The sequence below is a fragment of the Pseudopipra pipra genome, chromosome W (genome assembly GCF_036250125.1).
Source record: "Pseudopipra pipra isolate bDixPip1 chromosome W, bDixPip1.hap1, whole genome shotgun sequence".
Lineage (NCBI taxonomy): Eukaryota > Metazoa > Chordata > Aves > Passeriformes > Pipridae > Pseudopipra > Pseudopipra pipra.
The window spans coordinates 34,730,506-34,750,595 of record NC_087580.1 but is presented as its reverse complement, the minus strand read 5'-3'; the positions used below and the strand labels follow the sequence as shown (position 1 = coordinate 34,750,595).

Genomic DNA, 20,090 nt, shown 5'->3' with positions numbered 1-20,090 from the left:
GGAAAGCAGTGCCGGGAAAGGGCCCTGGGGGTGCTGGTGGGTGGCCAGTTGGCCCTGAGTCAGCAGTGCCCTGGCAGCCAGGAGGGCCAAGCCTGTCCTGGGGGCATCAGGCCCAGCACGGCCGGCCGGGCCAGGGAGGGGATTGTCCCGCTCTGCTCTGCCCTGGGGCGGCCTCACCTGCACCATTGGGGCAGTTTGGGGGGACACAATGGAAGGGAGAGATTGAGCCATTGGAGAGTGTCCAAAGGAGGGCAAGGAAGGTGGGGAAGGGCCTTGGGGGGAGGCTGTGTGAGGACACTGAGGGCACTTGGAGTGTTCAGCTGGAGAAGAGGAGACTGAGGGGAGACCTCACTGCAGGTCCAACTTCCTGGGGAGGGGCAGAGGAGGGGCAGGGACTGAGCTCTGCCCTGGGGGGACCAGGAACAGGACTGAGGGTACTGAACAGGCTCCCCAGGGCAGTGGGCACAGCACCAAGGCTGCCAGGGCTCCAGCAGCATTTGGATGATACTCTCAGACCCACGGTGTGACTCTTGGGAATGGTGCTGGGCAGGGCTAAGTGTTGGACTTGGTGATCCTGGTGAGTCCCTTCCACCTTGGCATATTCTTTGAGTCTGTGATTCTGTAATGTCCTGTTGATTCCACAAGGTTCCACAATGTCCCTCTGTTGTTTCTGTGCCATGAGGCCCCCACTGTGGTGTCACCCCCTTTTCTCTCCCCACAGAGCTCCTGAGCCGGTGGCTGGCCCCCCCCCATCCCCACGAGGATTTTGGGGTGTCCTCTGTCCCTCCCTCCCCTGCTTTTATTCTGACACCACCCAGCTGCTTCCAGTGATCCCAGTAAACCTTCCCAGTTCTCCCCAGTCCTGGTTATGGGAGACAGTGGGGGAGGGGCTTGGGGGAATCCCAAGGGCTGTAGCTGAGTTTGGGGGGGCAGAATTGGCCCCAGTATGGATCAGAAATGGGGACCCCCCTGTGTTCCCCCTGTGTCATCCCGCTCTAAGGGGGCTTTGAGAGGGCACCTGCCCCTCAGTAAAGAACCCAACTCACCCGAAAGGGTGCTGGGACCCCCCAAAACCTCCCCAAAGCCCCTCAAGGACCCCCAAACATACTCAGAGTTTATTCAGGACCCCACCTAACCCCTTTTCTGGGGGGGCTTCTCTGGAAACTGGTGGTGCTGGGAGCCCCCCCGGCTGCGGGTGAGGAGCTCTCGGGTGAGCAGGTGGTGGGAAGGGGGCGGTCAGTGGGAAAAGGGGGGTCAGAGGGGACAGAAGGGGTGGTGGGACCCCAAACTGAGTGGGAGGGGAGTGGGACCCCCCAAAAGTGGAGGGGGGAAGGGCTCTGAGGTTTGGGTGATGATGGGAAATGGGTGGGAGAAGTCAGAAGAGTGGGGAAAGGGGAGGGTGGGACCCCCAAACTGAGCATGAGGGGGCTGGGGATGGAGGGGACAATGGGAAAGTGGGAGGAACAGGGAGAAGGGTGGAAAAGGGAGGGTGGTCTGGCAGGTCTGACAGTCCCATGGGGGTCTTTGGGCACAGCGGGGTTGGCAAAGGGGGGTTGCCCCCCTGAGCTCCCAACTTCCTGTGGGGTGCTGGGGGCTGCTGGATCCAACCTCAGCCTTGGATCATGCCAACAGTTTCAGATTAGAGGAATCACAGAGGTGTGACTGAACCACTTTTGTCCCCCAGGTTTTAAAGATGGCAAATCAGATCTCTTGATAGAAATGAATTATTTAGGGTTACAAATGATCAGACAAAAGATCTTCATCAGAATTATTTACTGCACAATAGAAACACTAAAACTACCAGGAGTACAGGATAAGACAGGACAGTCCTCTACACTAAAGCAATTTTTGAATCTCCGGCCGCCTTCCCAGCACAGGCTGGGTCTTCCCCCCTCAGAGCACCCTGGGATGGCTTTGGAGCCCCTCCTGTGGGGGGATCTCCGGCCCTTTTCCTCCCCGCTGCCTTCCTGCGCCGTGGAGCCCTTCAAAACGGCCTCTCCCACCAGGGTCTGCCGGGGGGATTAGTCCTCCGGGCTCTCCGTCCTCAGCTCGGGGCCTGGGGCAGGAGGGAAGAAGGACAGGGGGGACCTGGGAGGACCCCAAGACCCAAACTGAGTCCCCTGAGACCCCCAAAATTCCCCCCCTCAGAAGTCCTGGGGGGATTTTGAGGCAGCAGGTCTGGGGGATGGATGGGCGTGGCCCCTAGCCCTTCCCCCCGGGGGAAATTTTGGGTGGGCGTGGCCTCCCGGGGTCACTGGGCTGCATCTCCTGTTTTTGGGGCCTCGGTGGGGACAGTGGGGGGATGGCGGGGGCTCCCCAAACTCGGAGGCCTCTCCCAAACTGGGGGGTCACAAGACCCCTGCTTATCCTCATCCTGCTCCTCGCAGGTAGGATTTGGGTCTGGGGGTCTCAGTTTTGGTGTGGGCTGGGTCTCAATTTGGGTCTGAGGGGTCTCTGGGGTTTTAGTTTGGGTCAGGGGGTCTCAGGCTTTGGGTCTGGGGGTCTCAGGGGTCCCAAGGCCTCAGTTTGGGTCTGGGGGCCTTGGTTCTGGGGGTCTTAGTTTGGGTTTGGGGGTCTTAGTTTGGGTCAGGGGGGCTCAGGATTTGGGTCTGGGAGTCTCAGGGGTCTCAGGGTTTGGGTCTGGGGGTCTCAGTTTGGGTCTTGGGGGTCTCAATTTGGGTCTGGGGGTCTCAGGGTTTGGGTCTGGGGGGCTCAGGATTTGGTTCTGGGGGTCTTAGGGATCCCAAGGTCTCCATTTGGGTCTGGGGGTCTCGGGGTTTGGGTCTGGGGGGTCTCAGGGGGTCTCAGCATCGGTTTTTGTCCCCCACACCTGTGTCAAAATGTCCCCCCCCCCCAGTGTTTCCTGTCCTCAAACTGGGACAGGGAACCGAAACTGAGAGGGGGGAGGGGGGGAACTGGGAGGGGCTGGGGGGCCCCAATGACCCTCTGATGGGTCTGGGGGACCTTCAGAGACCCTGGGGGGACCCCCAATGACCCCTCACTATTCTGGGAACTCCCAAAGACCCCCCTCCAGCAGGGACAGGGACCCCCAGTGACCCCCCCGGGGTCAGTCGCCCTCCGTGGGGGTTGGGGAGCTCCGGGGGACCCCCCATAACCCCCCTCTGTCCCCGCAGGCTCCCAGTGCTCCCAGACCCCCCCCGAAGGCTGCGCCCCGTGCACGACCCCCTCCCCGCCTCCCCCCCCGGAGCCCCCCAAGATGCCGACCCCTGTGATCGTGACCACCGGGAGCCCCCTGAGCCCCTCCTGCTCCCCGGCCCCGCCCCAGGGGTGGCTCCGGGTGTGGGGGGGGCCCCCCTCCCGCGAGAGGCCCGTGGGGACCCCCCTGACCCTCGAGTGCCACTTCCGAGGCCCCCCCGACACCGCCCTGACCTGGCTCCAGGCGTGTCCCCCCGGGCTCGGGGAGGTCCCCCGGAGCTGCCCCTGGCCCCAGGAGGTGGTGGCCACCCGGGGGGGCCGCCGGATGGACCGGGTGGTGCAGGAAGGGGGGGGAAGCTCCACCCTGACCTTCCCCAAACTGTCCCACAACGACTCCGGGCTCTTCTTCTGCCGCGTGGAGTCCGGGGAGGAGACGGCCCAGAGCTGCGGCACCTTCGTCAGGGTCCTCGGTGAGTGGGGGGCGCGAGGGGGTCTCAGCCATGTCACTCGGCCCCTCCCGGTGCCCCCAGCATGGTACCAGTATAGCCCAGTCCCTCCCAGTTTAACCTCGTCCATCCCAGTCCCCTCCAAGGGTATCCCAGTGCCCCCCAGCCCTGCGGCACCTTCGGGAGGGTCCTGGGGGTCTCGGGGAGGAGTCAGGGGGGGCTGGGGGGTCTCATCTGAGTCACTGGTCTTTCCCAGTCCATCCCAGTCCCCTCCCAGTATAACCCAGTGCTACCACGAGCCCCCCCAGTCCATCACAGTGCCCTGCAGTTCCCCCCAGTCCCTCCCAGTTATTCCCAGTATCCCCTTTGAGCCCCTCCCAGTGCCCTTCCAGTATAACCCAGTGCCCTCCCAGTATAACTCAGTGCCCTCCACTCCCTCCCAGTATAACCCAGTGCCCTTCCAGTATAACCCAGTGCCCTCCCAGTACAACCCAGTGCCCTCCAGTCCCTCCCAGTGTAACCCAGTGCCCTCCCAGTATAACCCAGTGCCCTGCACTCCCTCCCAGTATACCTCAGTCCCTCCCAGTGTAACCCAGTCCCTCCCAGTATACCCCAGTCCCTCCCAGTTACCCAGTCCCCGTTCCCGCAGAGCCGGTTCCCGCCCCGTTCCTGGCGCTGAGGGAGAGCACCAAGAACCGGATCCTGACGGCGCAGGGGGTGCTGCTGCTGCTCTGCTCGGCCGGGCCGGGGCTGCTGCTGCTGCTCAGGGTGGGACACTGGGACAAACTGGGACAACTGGGACAGGGGGACACCAACTGGGACACTGGGACACCAACTGGGACACTGGGACACCAACGGGGACACCAACTGGGACACTGGGACAGGGGGACACCAACTGGGACACTGGGACAGGGGGACACCAGCTGGGACACTGGGACAGGGGGACACCAGCTGGGACACTGGGACACCAACTGGGACACTGGGACACCCAACTGGGACACTGGGACAACTGGGACAGGGGGACACCAACTGGGACACTGAGACCCCCAGTTCTGTCACTGGGACCCCCAGTTGGGACACTGGGGACACCAACTGGAACTTTGGGACCCCTAAATGGGACACTGGGGATGCCAATTGGGACACTGGGGACACCTAATTGGGACATTGGGGAAACCAACTGGGATGCTGGGGACACTAATTGGGACATTGAGACACCAACTGGGACATTGGGGAAACCAACTGGGACACTGGGGACACCAGGTGGGACATTGGGGACACCAGGTGGGACATTGGGACCCGTAAATGGGACACTGGGGACACCAATTGAGACATTGGGGACATTAATTGAGACCCTGGGGACACCAATTGCCCCCCAGGTCCCCCTAAATCCCCCCCTGGGTAACCCCAATCCCCCTCGACACCCCCAACCCCCCCCCGGTACCCCCAATTCCCCTCCGGATGCCCCAAAACCCCTTCAAACCCCCCGTACCTCCCAGTTCTCCCCAATTCCCCCCCAGTTCTCCCCAATCTCCTCCTGCCATCCCCAAATCCCCCCAGTCCTCCCCAGAGACACCCAACTCCCCTCGGCCACCCCTAAATCCCCCTGGTGCCCCCAAAACCCCCCTGGCCACCCCAACCCCCCCCGACCACCCCTAGTTTTCCCCCGTCACCCCTTAATTCCCACTTGGTGCCCCCAAGCCCCCCCCGGATACCCCTAAATACCCCGTAGTGCCCCCAACCCCCCCCTGGCCACCCCAAAACCCCCTGGAGCCCCCCAACCCCCCCCCCGGCCACCCCTAAATCCCCCCTGGTGCCCCCAGAAACCCCCCCCGGCCACTCCAAAATCCCCCTGGTGCTCCCAAAACCCCCCTGGCCACCCCAACCCCCCCCGGCCACCCCTAGTTTTCCCCATCACCCTTAATTTCCCCTTGGTGCTCCCACCCCCCCCCCCCCCCGGCCACCCCTAAATCCTGACTAATGCCCCCAAAACCCCCCCTGGCCACCCCAAAAACCCCTTGTGCTCCCTTCCCCCCCCCCGGCCACCCCTAAATCCCCCCTGGTGCCCCCAAAGCCCCCCTGGCCACCCCAACCCCCCCCATGCCCCCTGTTCCCCCCCACAGAAGCGCTGGGCCAACGAGCAGCTGCTGCACCCCGAAAAAACCACATGCGAGGAAGAAAACCTCTACGAGGTGACGTTCCGGGGGCCTCCATGCCCCAAAATCATGCTCGGAGGGGTCTATCAGCCCCTAAACCCACCCAAACTGACCCGAATCCCCCCCTTTCCCTGCTTTCAGGGGCTGAACCTGGACGAGTGTTCGATGTACGAGGACATTTCCCGGGGGGTCCAACCCACCTACCAGGACGTGGGGACCCTCCCCGGCGACTCCCAGCTGGAAAAGCCCTGAGGGACCCCCCGAAAAAGGGGGGTGGGACCCCCTGGGAAGGGGTTTGGGATCCCCTGGCTCTGCTTGGCCCCCCCGATGCTCTGCTCTGGTGACACAAGGCCATGCTGACCCCCCCAAAATAAAGCTACTGCACTGCCGGAGGGGTTCTGTGGGTTTTAGGGGGTTAATTACTTGTTAGTAATTAACAAGTGGTTAATTAATCAGCAAGGGGAGGCAGGTGAGAGCAGAGATGCCTCAGAGTCTGATGGGAAGGGGGGTCTTGTAGTGACCCCCTATTTTTCCCCTATTATCCCCCATTTTCCTTCTTCATCCTCTATTTTCCCCATTTTCCCTCATTATCCCCCATTTTCCCCATTACCCTGTTTTCCCTCATTTCCCCCATTTTCCCCCCATTTTCCCCCATTTCCTCCATTATCCCCTATTTCCCCTTATTTCCCCCATTCCCCCCCATTTTTCCTCATTATCTCCTATTTTCCCCATTATTCCCATTTCCGCATTATCTCCTATTTTCCCTCATTTCCCCCCATTATCCTCTATTTTCCCCTCACTCTCCCATTTTCCCTCACTTTCCCTCTGTCATGGTTTGAGATAGCCCCAAAATCCAATTCCCTAACTCCATCCCCCCTCCCACATCTCAACCCAATGTGAGATGGGTTTTTCCAGACAAAACACACCAGACTCAAAGTGGGGGAAGGGAATATATTACAATGACTGTACAAATAAATACCATATCACATTATACACACAATCACAAACTATCTCTACCATGACATATAGTATTTACAGTGGATCAGGTCTCCTCTCCCCTCCAAATAAAAGTCCAGGAGGGAAAGAAGAACAGATCCCTTCCAGTCCTTAATCAGCAGCATCTTCTAAGGCAGCAGGTTCTGTCTGTCTTCTCCACATGCAGCAGCTGATAGCTGGCTTTCTGCCAGCACTCAACGAGGGAGGTATCAAACTCCCCCGGCCCCATCGCCTCAACCGAGGGGTCTTCCGTGGGCTTCGTAACCCCAGACAAGGTCGTATCACCACGTCATATCACAAAGACACAGGGGGGTCTTTCATGACGGTCTGGTATCTCAAGAGATTCAAGCTTGCAGGGCCTCTGTGCCCTGTCTCTCAGGCTGCCACCGTGGCAGCAGTGCGAGGGGGGAGCCAAGGTCAACTCCCCCTGCATTCCATCTGGCCGTCCCGGTCCAGCTCCAGGACGTCTTTTGAGCTTCTTAGCTCCTCTCTCTCTCCGGTGCTGCATGTCTAAAACTCTTCTCCAAAATAGGAGTCCATGTCCCTCTTCGCCAAGAGGGGTCTCAAGGGAGTTTTGGGGGATCTGGTACAGTCTTACCCCAAACTCTGTCTCTCAGCTGCTGGTTCTCTCTCTCTCCCTTTCCAGGAGTCTTCTCTGCGGTGCTGCGTGTTGTTTCTGCTGCTCTTCCAGTTCAGGTTCTTATCTCTGGCTCTCTGCCACCATTTCTCTGGTCAGCATCGGCTGCTGCTCTGCGCCCATGGAGAAAACATCTCCCAGCATAACTACAGGCACCTAGCCCAGCTTTATGCTGTTCCAGGTCCCTGCAGCCCCCAGCCAGGGGCTGGGAGGGGGCCAGAGGCCCCAAGGGGCACAGAGCCCCTACCTCGTGTCTCTACAACATGGCCACCCCTCCTCAACCAAAAACTACAACTCATCTCTTCCGGTCTGGTTGTGATACATTTACATTTCTGCAGGAGCGCCCATTGGGCAGAACTTCAAAACTTCCAGGGGTTTCCACCCCTTGGGGTCTACCACTTTTCTTTAGCCTCTGGGGGAAAACAAGGTCCAAACCACGACAGACATCAAAGCTCTTCTGTGACATCACTTCCTCCTCTATGACATCACATCTTCCTCTGTGACATCGCATGTCTCCTGTCTCATCACAGCTGTCCTGTGATATCACATCCTCTCCTGTGACATCGCATGTCCCCTGTGACATCACAGCTCCCTGTGACATCACATCCTCCTCTGTGACGTCGCATGTCTCCTATGACATCCTTCTCTGTGATATCACATCCTCCCCCGTTACATCACAACTCCCATGTGACATCACATTCTCCCATGACTTCACATCCTCTTTGACATCACATCTCCTATGACATCACATCCTCCCTGTGACATCACAGCCCCCTTAGGACATCACATCTCTCCTGTGACATCATCCCTGTGACATCATCCCTGGTGGCTGCCTGGGGATCTTTCCAGTCGTAGATGTTATCACAAAAAAGAAACTCTGTCTTTTATACAGGCAGGAAAACTGGAATCCTGATACCTTCAAGTCTTCAGCAAAAACCACGATTCAAACTACGAGCACTGCTCTTCTGTCTCCACTGAGCCAGTTGGAGGCAGCTGTGATTTCATAAAGCAGCAACAATGGGCCCAAACCCATGGTGTCCTTCAGATGCGCCGTGTCCTGAGCAGACTGCGTCCTGCTTGTCCTGTGCTGCTGCCTGCAGGACAACGTCCCCCTTGGCACACCCCCAGCCCCAGCCTTGTTTGGGAAGTTGAGCTCTGGCTGAGGCTTTCCCCAGGAGAAGCCTCATTGGTCTCTCCTCAGGGCAGTCCCCCCAGCACCCATCCAGGACAGGGCACAGAATGAGTGGCCCCAGCTCTGCCTCCCCAGGGGTGTCCAGGCATCCCACAAGGCAGCTGCTGTTGCTGCATCACCACCTCCCCTCACCAGAATGGATTTGGAAGGCTTTCCAAGCAGAGGGACCAGATAGAAACCTCTGGACCCCACAGAGAAAATATCCCCAGGGTCTTGTTAGAGCACAAACCTGCAACCAGTGATGACAGGTCAGAGAATCACAGAATCATCAACGTTGGAAGAGACCTTCCAGACCTTCTAGTCCAACTGTCAACCCAGCACCACCAGAATCACCCCTAAACCCCATCCCAAAGCGCTACATCCAGATGCCACCTGAATGCTTCCAGAGACTCCACCACCTCCCTGGGCTACTTGTTCCAATGCCTGAGCACTCTCTTAGTGGAAAAAGTGTTTTGGAATATCTAATAGGAACCTTGTCTGATGCAATTTAAGGCCGTTTCCTCTCTTCCTGTAACTAAAGGCTTTGCAGAAGAGACCAACCCCATACCCACTGAAAACCTCCTTTCAGGTCATTGCAGAGAGCAATGAGGTCCCCCCTGAGCCTCCCCTTCTCCACACTCAACAAGCCCAGTTCCCTCAGCTGTCCCTCAGCAGACATGTTTTCCAGAGCCTTCCCCAGCTCCGTTCCCTTCTCTGGACACGCTCCAGCCCCTCAAGGGCCTTTTGGCACTGAGGGGCCAGAACTGGACACAGCACTCCAGGTGGGGCCTCAGCAGTGCCCAGCACAGAGGGGCAATCAGTTCTCTGCTCCTGCTGGCCACACTCTTCTCCACAAAGGCCATGATGCCCTTGGCCTTCTTGCCCCCCTGGGCACACTCTGCCTCATATCCAGCTGCTGTCAAGCAGCACCCCCACGTCCCTTCCTGCTGAGCAGCTCTCCAGCCCCTCTGCCCCCAGCCTGGAGCATTCCAGGGGGTTGTTGGGACCCAAGTGCAGGCCCTGACACTTGGCCTTCTTGATCCAGCCTGTCCAGATCCCTCTGCAGAGCCTTCCTGCCCTCCAGCACATCCACACTCACACCTAGATCAGTCAGTCTCCCAAACAGACCAAAGTCTGACCACCAGCAGTCCAGGGTATCAGTTCTGCTGCCCCCTCCTTCCTCCACCTAGAATGGAAAACTCCATCATTTTGGGGTCTCTGTGCCCATCAGGTCCGACCACCACATCCCCCACCAGTCACAGAATCATGGAATGGTTTGGGTTGGAAGGGACCTTAAAGAGCATCTCAGTCCAACCCCCTGCCATGGGCAGGGACACCTTCCACTAGACCCAGAGCTCAGAGCCCCATCCAACCTGGCCATGAACACTTCCAGGGATGGGGCAGCCAGAACTTCTCTGAGCAACCTGTGCCAGGATCTCACTACCATCACAGTCCAGAAATTCTTCCTAATATCCCATCTAACCCTTCCCTTTCTCACTGTGAAGCCATTCTCCTTGTCCTGTCACTCCAGGCCCTTGTCCAAAGTCTCTCTCCATCTTTCTTGTTGGCTCCCTTCAGGCACTGCAAGGCCACAATTAGGTCACCCCAAAGCCTTCTCTTCTCCAGCCGCAACAATCCCAATTCTCTCAGCCTTTCCTTACAGCAGAGCTGCTCCATCCCTCTGATCACTTTGATGGTCCCCTCTGCACTCACTCCAACAGGTCCATGTCCTTCCTGTGCTGGAGCCCAGAGCTGGAGGCAGCTCTGCAGGGGTGACAACATTACAGCCCTGTGTGTTCCAGCGAGGACATTGTGGAACCTCCTGGAGTAAAGGGGCCATTGTGACACTGTAGGGCCTTCTGGAGCCAAAGGAACTCTGAGACACTTTGGAACCTCATGGAACCAAGGATTCATTGTGCCATGAAGGCCCTCTTGGAGCTAAGGGAGCCCTGAGACATTTCGGGACCTCATAGAATCAAGGGGCAATCATGACACTGAGGAACCTCAGGGACTCATGGAACCAAAGCAACCCTGGGACAATGTGGAAACACATGGAATTACTAGGCCACTGTGACACTGCAGGGCCTCATGGAACCAAAGGAACCCTGAGACTTTTCAGAACCTCATGGAATCAAGGGGCCACTGTGACACTGCAGAGCATCATGGAGACAAAGGGACCCCAGGACACTGTGGACCTCAAGAAATCAAGGGCCCATATTGGCACTGTGGAACCTCATGGAATCAAGGGGCCATTGTGACACTGCAGGGTCCCATGGAAGCAAAGGATTCCTGGGACACTGTGGAATCTCATGGAACCAAGGGGCCACTGTGATATGTGGGGCCTCCTAGAACCAAAGGAATCCTGAGACATTTTGCAAATTCATGGCATCAAGGGTCCATTATCACACTACAGAGCCTTATGAAGCCAAATGGACCCTGTGACTCTGTGGAACCTCATGGAATCCAGTGGCCATTCCCACACTGTAAAACCTCATGGATACTGTCAGGTTCCCATTATTAAAAGACACCTCTGCCCAAATTCAGCTGCAAAGGAGACCATGTGCCAAAGTCAGCTTTGATTTAACAGTAAATAGGAGGGAGAGAAAGAAAGAAATAGAAAGAGAGAGAGAGAAGAAGGAGGTGGTGGGAAGCCAGTGAGAGAGACAGAGATGAAGTAAATGTATCACACCATGGAGATCCCTGAGGCTCCCACCGGTCCTTCTTCACCCTGCTCTGCTCGGTGGAGGGTCCCCAAGTTGTGCTTCTGGGCTATCACTTTTATACAGCCCAAGCCCCGGGTATTCAGGGGGGTAGATGCTGTTCCCACAGCTTGGGCTGGCACATGTACAAGGACTTGCTTCCTTTCCCACAGTTTGCCACGGTGGGAGTTTTGCGCGGTGTGCTTCCAGTCTGCAGGTGGGAATCTTTGTCTGGATGGGTTCCCCAGACCTGCCTTACCAGCCCTGGCTTCCTGTTGGGGCTGTCTGCTCTTTCCCACAGTCTGCACAGTGCACTTCTGTCCTGGGGGCTACTTCCAAAGCTTCACCTCCATTTAGGCCTTGGAATTAAAGGCCTTCCTGTTTGCCACCAGTGCTTATGTGTTGTGGTGCCTTATGGGATTTTCCTGCTTTGACAGTGTTTTGAGACAGTTCATTGTGCCCTTCAAGTCCTTCCATGTGCACACACACACACCACTCTCCCCAGTGTCTGGCCCTCCAAAGAACACAAGCCCTGAGGATTTGTAGCTCCCACTCCAGTGGTTGGCACTTGGAGCTCCCTCCATACTCAGAGCTCAGAGCTCCCTTGTGCCAGAAAGTGTAAAGAGATTGTGCCTCATTCTGCCAAGACAACCCTTGGAAAAAAGTGTCCCTCTGTGTTTCCTGGGATAAGAGCACTCTATTGTCATCTTCAAAAACTTTGCAGAGCTCCCAGAGATCTCCCAGGAAGGAATTTGGGGTCTCAAGCACATGACCCGTATATAGAGGCTGAGGACTCAGGGGTCAGTGGTGTGAAGATTGAGGACAGTAGAGGAGTAGCCTGAGAGGTCTGGAAGGGGGGTGTGAGAGCTGGTGGAGCTTTTCTTCCTGTCAGAAAACAGCCTAAGAAGGAACAAGTGCCACCAAGGGCAGCTGGGGTGGCCTAGAGTGGTGACAAGAAGTCAGAAATTTCCCTCTGAGGTCAGTGTTGTGGTGCAATGTGTCACAAAGAAGGAGTCTGGATGAGCCCAAGGCTTTGTGTGTGCAGGAAGAGCCAGGGAGGATGCAGAGATGTCAGTGCAGGAAGGTGCCAGCCAGGTGGGGCAGCCGGGGGGATGACGACAGCCTGCAGGGAAAGGGGCAGGGCATGGACACCGTAGGACAGCCTGGGCTGGAGAGGAGACAGGGATGGGGAGAAGCTGAAAGGCCCTGACAGAGCCACCTTCTGCAGGCCTTTGGCCATGGCTGCTGTCTGTGCCCCTGATGCCAGGAGGAGGGGAGTGGCCCTTGCAGCCCTGGGGCCTCATGGCCTCCTTGTCCCTGCTCAGCAGCCTGGCAGGTGCCACCCCATGGTCCTGCCCTTGGCATTGCACATCCCACATCCCAGTGCCCCAGGAAGAGCCCTGAGGAATGAGGCAGGGACAGGATCTGCCTTCCCAGGAGCTGGGGGTCAGGGCTTGGCCTGTTAGATTAAGGAAACAAGTCAAGATTTGTTCAGCATCAGAGCCACCTTTCCCTTGCTTGTCCATCCTTGTCATCATTGTCTGCAGTTTTCTGCTCTAACTGGAACCTGGGGACATGTTCTCAGTTGTGTCCCACATTGAGACTCATTAGCACTACAAGAAACTTCAGTGTTTCAATCTCATTTTGACTTCTTGAGAAGTTGTTTGAACTTCCTCTCAGGGACTGAGTCTCATGTAAACAATGTCAAACCCTCCAGGGGGTCATGAAATGCCTGGGGCTGTTGCTGTGCTGCTGAGCTGGGCTGGGCTCCTGGCACACAGGGAGCTCCTGGCAAGCAAGAAGAGCTTCAAAGAGACAGCTCTGCTGCTGAGCAGCTCCTCTGCACAGCCCAGCAGGGCTGAGGGCACTGCCTGCAGCACCCAGGGCACAGGAGAGAAGGCAGAGAGATGAGAGGCAGCCTGGGCTGGGAGGTGACTGAGCTCTCACTATGCCAGAAACCTTCCCAGGATTTGAAGGAAGAATTCTCTGGCTGTAGGAAAGTTCAGCTTGCCTTCCTGGAGGCATCTCCTAAAGCTGGCACATCCCACAGCTTCTAGGATCTTTCAGCAGGACTCTCCCAGTTGCTGCAGTGCAGGGGAAGTGGTCGTATGGCAGAGCAGGGCAGGAGCTGCAGGCAGCAAGGGCAGAGAGGAGAAGGGAGCAGGAGGTTCCAGGGATCCTGGGGTGGGAGGACAGGGCAGAGCTGCTCAGGGCAGGAACCTTGCCAGCCCTTTGCCAGGGTCAGGCTGTGGCTGCAGAGCAGTGCAGGTGAGTTCCTGCAAGTGCCTCTCCCAGCTGCCAAATGGCAGCAGTGGCAGGAGCTGTCAGGATGGCTCTGCTGGATTTGCTGGGGTGCAGCAGGAGAAGCTGCTGCAGAGCAGGACTTGCTGCTGCCCCATCAGAGGCCCAGGGCCAGAAGGTTCCCTGTGCCAGGGCTGGCTGTGGGGTGGGAAGGTGGGGGTGCAGCCAGGGGTGCCCAGGGCTGTGGTGCAGAGCAGGGTCCTGCCCCCAGGGCTCTGTGTGCTGGGGCAGGGACTCTGCTGCCTGCCAGGGTCAGCTCTCAGCCCGGCCAAGGAGCTGCCACGGGGCTGGGGGAGAAGGGGTGGGTGGAAGGAGTGACCCCTCAGGGCAGGGCAGGGCTGGGCAGGGCCCTTCAGCTGCAGGCTCAGGGCTCCTCACAGCTTCAGCTCCACCTCCTGCCATTTCCAGGGGCCCTTCTCAGGAAGCACATCCCCCCAGAACACCTCCCCCTTCCCAGCCACCGCAGGCTGTCTGGGATCTGCTCTGCAGCCCCTGCCCAGGCACAGCTGCCCCTGGGCACTGGGCTGGGGATGGCTCTGGCAGCACTGGCAGGGAGCTGAGCTGGGCACAGGGAGAGGCTGCTGGCAGGAACAGCTCCTCACCCAGAGACAGGCAGGCAGGGAGAGGCAGCTGCTGCCACAAGGGCTGGGCAGGCGGATGGGGGCCCCTCCCTGCTGTCCCTGTGGCACAGACCCCTTCCCTGAGCAGCTCCTGCCTTGGCTCCTTTCCCAGCCTAAGCAGAGCCTGTGCCCTCAGGCCCACGGGGGCTGGGCTGTGCATTGCCCTGCAGCAGCCAGAGCCCAGGCAAGGACAAGGCCCTGATTTCCAGCTGTCTCTCTGTGTCCCTCCTCCCTTGGCAGCAGCACTGTGGCATTTCCCTGCCATCCCCTGCTGCCTGGGCTCTCCTTGTTCTCACCAGTGGGTTTTCTGAGCCAGTGTGGGGTTTGGGGGTGGCAGATTCCTGTCCAGACACAACCCCTTTGGGTGCTGCTGTTGGGGATGTGTCTGTGGGAGCCAAGTGCCCAAGTGCCCTCCAGGCACCTTCAGGGTCTTCAGCTGTTTGCCTGGGTGTCCTGCAGGGCTGCAGGTGCCCTCCAGAAGGGCACAGCTCTGCCATAGGATCTCTGTGCTGCACAGGATCCCCATGGAGAAAACTCCTCAGTGCTAAATCCATGGAAATGCTCTGGGCAGCTGTACTTGGGAGCTGCAATGATCCCTGTGTGTGGCAGTCTGGGAGGAGAAAGATAAGATCGTAATCAGGCATCCTGAGGAAAGGCAAGGATTCTGTCAATGTGCTCTTTGAACCAGGATTCCTCTGCTCATAGAAATGCCTTGTTACTTTTTTAAGGGAATTCCTAAGGGTGATCCCCCTTTAGCTCTAAGCTGCCAGCCAGGGGCAGCTGTGAACAGGAAAGAAGGCCAGCTCTTGTCTCTGCACCAAGAGACCACCCCTTTGCCTCTCAGGACTCACAAGATTTCCCTTGGAGCACATCAGAAATGTCACAGATTTCAACCATCCAAACTCCTCCTGGCAAGAGGAACTAGAACAAAATCAAGTCCCCCAAATCCCCTCCCTCTGTTCTGTGCTTGGGCAAACTGTGACCAGCAGTTCTGGAAACACTTTGATACATCACAAGTGCATTTAATTGGAGGTCACCCTCTGCTCCAAGTTGCCTCTCACTGCACAGCAAGAAGGATTCCTCAGGAGCCCATTCCAGGGTCCCTGCTCTCAGTGCCCCCTTCAACCAGCAAACCCCAGAGCTCGGGGAGAGGGATGCAGAGAGATCTTCCTGAAAAGAGGCCCTGAATGTTGAATTGCTTTGAGACATGCAAGATGTTTTGCTGATTGACTCTAGCCTAATTCAGTCCTGCCTTTTTTCTCCTCAACAGAAAACAATAACCAGAGGCAGCAAATGTCCAACAGCAGCTCCCTCACCCAGTTCCTCCTCCTGGCATTTGCAGACAGGCGGGAGCTGCAGCTCCTGCACTTCTGGCTCTTCCTGGCCATCTCCCTGGCTGCCCTCCTGGCCAACGGCCTCATCCTCAGCGCCGTAGCCTGTGACCACCACCTGCACACCCCCATGGGCTTCTTCCTGCTCAACCTCTCCCTCACAGACCTGGGCTGCATCTGCACCACTGTCCCCAAAGCCATGCACAATTCCCTCTGGGGCACCACAACCATCTCCTACCATGGATGTGCTGCACAGTTTTTTGTCTACATAGTCTTTCTTAGAGCAGAGTTTTCCCTCCTCACCATCATGTGCTACGACCGCTACGTTGCCATCTGCAAACCCCTGCACTACGGGACCCTCCTGGGCAGCAGAGCTTGTGCCCACATGGCAGCAGCTGCCTGGGCCATTGGGTTTCTCAGTGCTCTGCTGCACACAGCCAATACATTTTCCTTGCCCCTGTGCCAAGGCAATGCCCTGGGTCAGTTCTTCTGTGAAATCCCTGCCATCCTCAAGCTCTCCTGCTCACACTCAGGCTACCTCAGGGAACTTGGGCTTATTGTGTTTAGTGCCTATTTAGTGTTTGGCTGTTTTGTTTTTATTGTTTTCTCCTATGTGCAGATCTTCAGGGCTGTGCTCAGGATCCCCTCTCAGCAAGGACGGCACAAAGCCTTTTCCACCTGCCTCCCTCACCTGGCTGTGGTATCCCTTTTTTTCAGCACTGTCATGTTTTCCTACCTGAAGCCCCCCTCTATTTCCTCCCCATCTCTGGACCTGGTGGTGTCAGTTCTGTACTCAGTGGTACCTCCAGCACTGAACCCCCTCATCTACAGCCTGAGGAACAAAGAACTCAAGGATGCCCTGAGAAAACTGATGACTGGATGCTTTTCCGGAGCAATAAAGTGCCGGGTTTCTGGTGCGTAGCATTCAGAATGGGACTCCTTAATGGCCCAGCCTTCCTGCTCAGGTTTCTCATGGATGTCATCAGGTTCTTCTTGCAATACCATTCTGTGCAATTAAATATTCTTATGCATCTGCCTTCTAATTTAGTGTCTAGCCATTAAATTTGACTCAGAGATGTATAAATGATGAATTGTCCTCTCTGAGTATTTAAACAAAATAAAAGACCCTGCAGTGCCTTCTTTGTCCAAGACCCTTCTTCTCAGATGTTTCTAAAGGACAGCACACTGCAGGACAGGGTGTATTTGCAAACGTGAAGAGGTCAATAATCCCAGCCCAGGAGCACTGCCAGGGAGCAGCAGGGCTTGGTCTTTGCAGAGCTGCTCTCTTGCCACTTCCACACTGTCCTCCTGAGCCCCTTTCTCGCTGTAAGGCCTGGGTGCTCTCTGAGCACAGTCCTGTGGGCTGGAAGCCCTTGGAGCACAGGCAGAGACAGGCCCTGAGAACTTGTGAAGCAGAGCTGGGCTCTCTTACAGCATCTCCAAGGTGCTGTGACATCTTCTGAGGGCAGGGCATGTACTGGGTCACTTCTTCTGTGACCTTGCTCCAGGGCTGGAACTCTCCTGCAGTGTCCCCATGACACTCCTGCTCTCTGCTTTCCAGGTGTCATTTTCAGATCCAGTCTTCCCCTCCTGTTCACAGGGACATCCTGGGAGTGCTTCAGAGCTGCCATCCTGGGGCAGCTCCTGCCCAGCGTGGGCAGGCACAAGGTCTCTCCAGCTGCTCCTCTCACCTCCCCAGTGCCACTGTTTTCTGCAGCCTCCTCATCCTTGCCCAGCACAGCCCTCCTGGCACAGTTGGACACAGCCCTTGTTCTACCCCCTCCTCAGGCACCTGCCCAACCCCCTCAGCTCCAGCCTGATGGCCAGAAACCTTCAGGGCAGGGAGGCACCGGGGAAAATGCTGAGGAAACCTTTCAGCTGCACTCAAATCCAACTGGAGGGGTTGGCCTCGAGGAAGAAATCCCTTCTCATTCTCCAGAACCACCAGGACAACCTGTGTTGTGTCCTGGGCACTAAACTGTAACTGTGGGATATCACAAAGGTTTTGGTGTCAGAGATATTGAGAAGGCTGGGCAGTGTCACTGGGAGACCTCTCCCAAACCCTTGGAAAGGTCAGAGCCATCCCAGAGCTTCCTGGGGCCTTGGCAAAGGCAGACATGGAACCAGTCTGCAAACAGTGCAGCAAGGAGGGTTGAGAGAGTTCCAGACTGCTCAGGCTCAGCAGGGAAGGGGATAGGGCAAGTCCTCCTGCAGCCATTGCCAGGCATGGGAAGGACAAGGCAGGGATTGCAGAACCCCTGTGGGAGGGAATAGAAGAGGATTTTGTGTGCCCAGACTTTATCAAGGCCCCTGACATGGTCTCCTGTGGTCTCCTTAGAGCCAGACTGGTGAGAGCTGGACTGAAGAAGTGAAAGATGTGGTGGGTGGGAAGTTGGCTGAATGAAGAGTGTCAAATAAAATCCATGGTACAAAGTCCTCTTGGCAGCAACTTCCTGATGAAATCCCTCAGTGATCAGCCCTTGCCCACCAATGCAGAATATCTCTCTCTACAGTGGAGCAAAATGTATTTTCAATTCTTTTGTGGATGATGCCAAATTTCAGGGAGCCCTTGGGCAACTGCTGCTTTAAAGACACATATTGGGGTGGGAACTCCAATAAAATTAACTCACTTCTCTTTTATTCCCCACCACTATAGGGAGACAAAATACAAGGAGGTATAAGTGAAAATATAAGACTTTACTGACAAGAAATATAGCAGCAAAAACAGCAATACCAACAGAACTATTCAAAGCATCAGCAGAGAGAGAAATTGCCTCCTCTCTCCCCCCCCGCCCCAACTCCCTTTTGTTGGGAGATGAAACAGGGATCAACATGTTTCCCTTCTCCCTTTTCCCCCTGAATGAACAAAGAACAAAAAACAAAACCAATGGAAAAGAAGGGGCAAAGCAAAATCTGGAAAACTCTCTGGTCTGGTCTAAGTTGTGCTGCCCAAGAACACGCTGACTCCAGAGGTGTCCAAGCGGGGCAGAGCCGGCGACTCCGGTCCGTGCGGCGGCGGGGGGGAGGCAGCGGCTCTGCTTGATTCCATGGAGTTCTGGGGAGGCACAGTGGCCCCTTGGTTCCAGGAGGTTCTGAGATATCTCAGGGATACTTTTGTTTAAAAGAGACCCCGCATGTCACAATGGTCCCTTGGTTCCATGAGATTCCACAGTGTCCCTGCATTCCTTTGGTTCCATGAGGCCCTGCAGTGTCACGGTGCCACTTGATTCTGTGACATTACAAAGAATCAGAACGGCCCCTTGATTTAAGGCCAACTGCACATGGGGCTGCCTTGGGGGGAGTGTGGGCACCCAGACAAGGGAGTTGTCACCCCCTGGACTCAGCCCTGGGGTCACCACATCTGGACTGGTCTGTCTGTCTGTGAGGTTCCTCATTCTGGAGGAATGAGGAAGAACAGGAGAGGGTCTAGGGGAGATCTGACAGGATGGAGCTTTTCTCCAATTGGAAGAAGAATGAAATCTCCCCAAAGAGTAGCATTGAAGGTTCAGACTGAAGGTGAGGAAAATGAAATATCACTCAACGGGGACCCTTCTGCTGCAAGAGGTCACCCAGAGGGAGTCAGGATCAGCCCATGGCTTTGTGTTCCAGGGAACAGCCAGAGCTGGTGCAGAGGCATCAGGGAGGGTCTAGAAATGCTGCTGGGAGGGGGGTGGGAAAGCAGGAGGGGTGTGTGCAGCCTGCAAGGCCAGAGCAGCAGCAGGGCCAGGGCAGGACAGCCTGCAGGAGAGATGGCCAAGGGCTCTGGCAGGGCTGCAAGGCCCAAAGGCACCCAGGCCTTTGTCCCCTTGCCTCTGGCAGCTGCCTCTGCCACTCAGGCCACCACAAGCAACTTGCCTGGCAGGTTCTGCCCTTGGTTTCTGCCTCGCCCCTCCCTCAGGAGCCTGGCAGGGGTTGCCCAGTTTTGGGCCTTTGTTGTTCCTCCCCCTCCCATCCCAGTGCCCCCCAAACAGCCCTGAGCCAGCCGGGAGGGACAGGATCTGCTGGGCCAGGGCCTGGGGCTCAGGCCTTGGCCTTTGTGCTCCACAAAACCAAGGCAGGCTTTGCTCAGCATTGCAGGGGCCTGCCCAGAGCCTTTGTCTGCCTGCACTCCTGGCCTCCAAGGAGCTGCTCCAAGGAGTCCCTGGGGAGGCTTTGTCAGTGCCTGCCCTCAGTGGGGCCCAGCAATGCTTCAAGGCACTTGCAGTTTGGCTTCTGACTTCTTCAGCAGCTGCTTCAATCTTCTCTCAGTACCTCAGGATCATGAGCTGGGCTGCAAACACACCGTGGGGCTCATTAAATTCCAGAAATCCCTCAGGATCTCTTTGTCTTCCTTTAATTGTCTTCAAGGCAATTTCAAAACAAGTCTTCGAAGTTTGTACTTTTTTTTCATTCAATTATGGGTATTTTTAAGTTCAGAGAAGAGGTGATAGAGGTTTTCTCCAAGTGATCTTGATGCTGAGTGTCTTCTCAGGAGATCCACACTGACCTCATATGATCATCCTTGCCCCTCACCCCCCAACCTCACCAGTTCTGACATGGCCCATCTTGGACTGACAGCTGATGCAACTCCAAACACACTG

At 56.8% G+C, this 20,090-nt stretch overlaps 2 protein-coding genes across 3 annotated transcripts; both read left to right on the top strand.

Annotated features, from left to right (window-relative positions):
* The first annotated feature begins 2,280 nt into the window (after nucleotides 1–2,280).
* On the top strand, nucleotides 2,281–6,116 carry LOC135405515 (B-cell antigen receptor complex-associated protein alpha chain-like). 2 transcript variants are annotated; one of them, XM_064640221.1, is made up of 5 exons: nucleotides 2,283–2,387; nucleotides 3,135–3,626; nucleotides 4,252–4,370; nucleotides 5,723–5,791; nucleotides 5,897–6,116. In XM_064640221.1, the coding sequence occupies exons 1-5, from the start codon at nucleotides 2,303–2,305 to the stop codon at nucleotides 6,005–6,007; spliced, it is 876 nt and encodes a 291-aa protein (XP_064496291.1). In that variant the 5' UTR covers nucleotides 2,283–2,302; the 3' UTR covers nucleotides 6,008–6,116. The 2 variants fall into 2 exon arrangements, with proteins under 2 accessions (XP_064496290.1, XP_064496291.1); XM_064640220.1 differs by lacking the exon at nucleotides 4,252–4,370 and having other exon boundaries at nucleotides 2,281–2,387.
* Nucleotides 6,117–15,467: 9,351 nt separating this feature from the next.
* Nucleotides 15,468–16,432, top strand: LOC135405006 (olfactory receptor 14J1-like). Its single transcript, XM_064639727.1, has one exon. The coding sequence runs from the start codon at nucleotides 15,473–15,475 to the stop codon at nucleotides 16,430–16,432; it is 960 nt and encodes a 319-aa protein (XP_064495797.1). The 5' UTR covers nucleotides 15,468–15,472.
* Nucleotides 16,433–20,090: the final 3,658 nt, after the last annotated feature.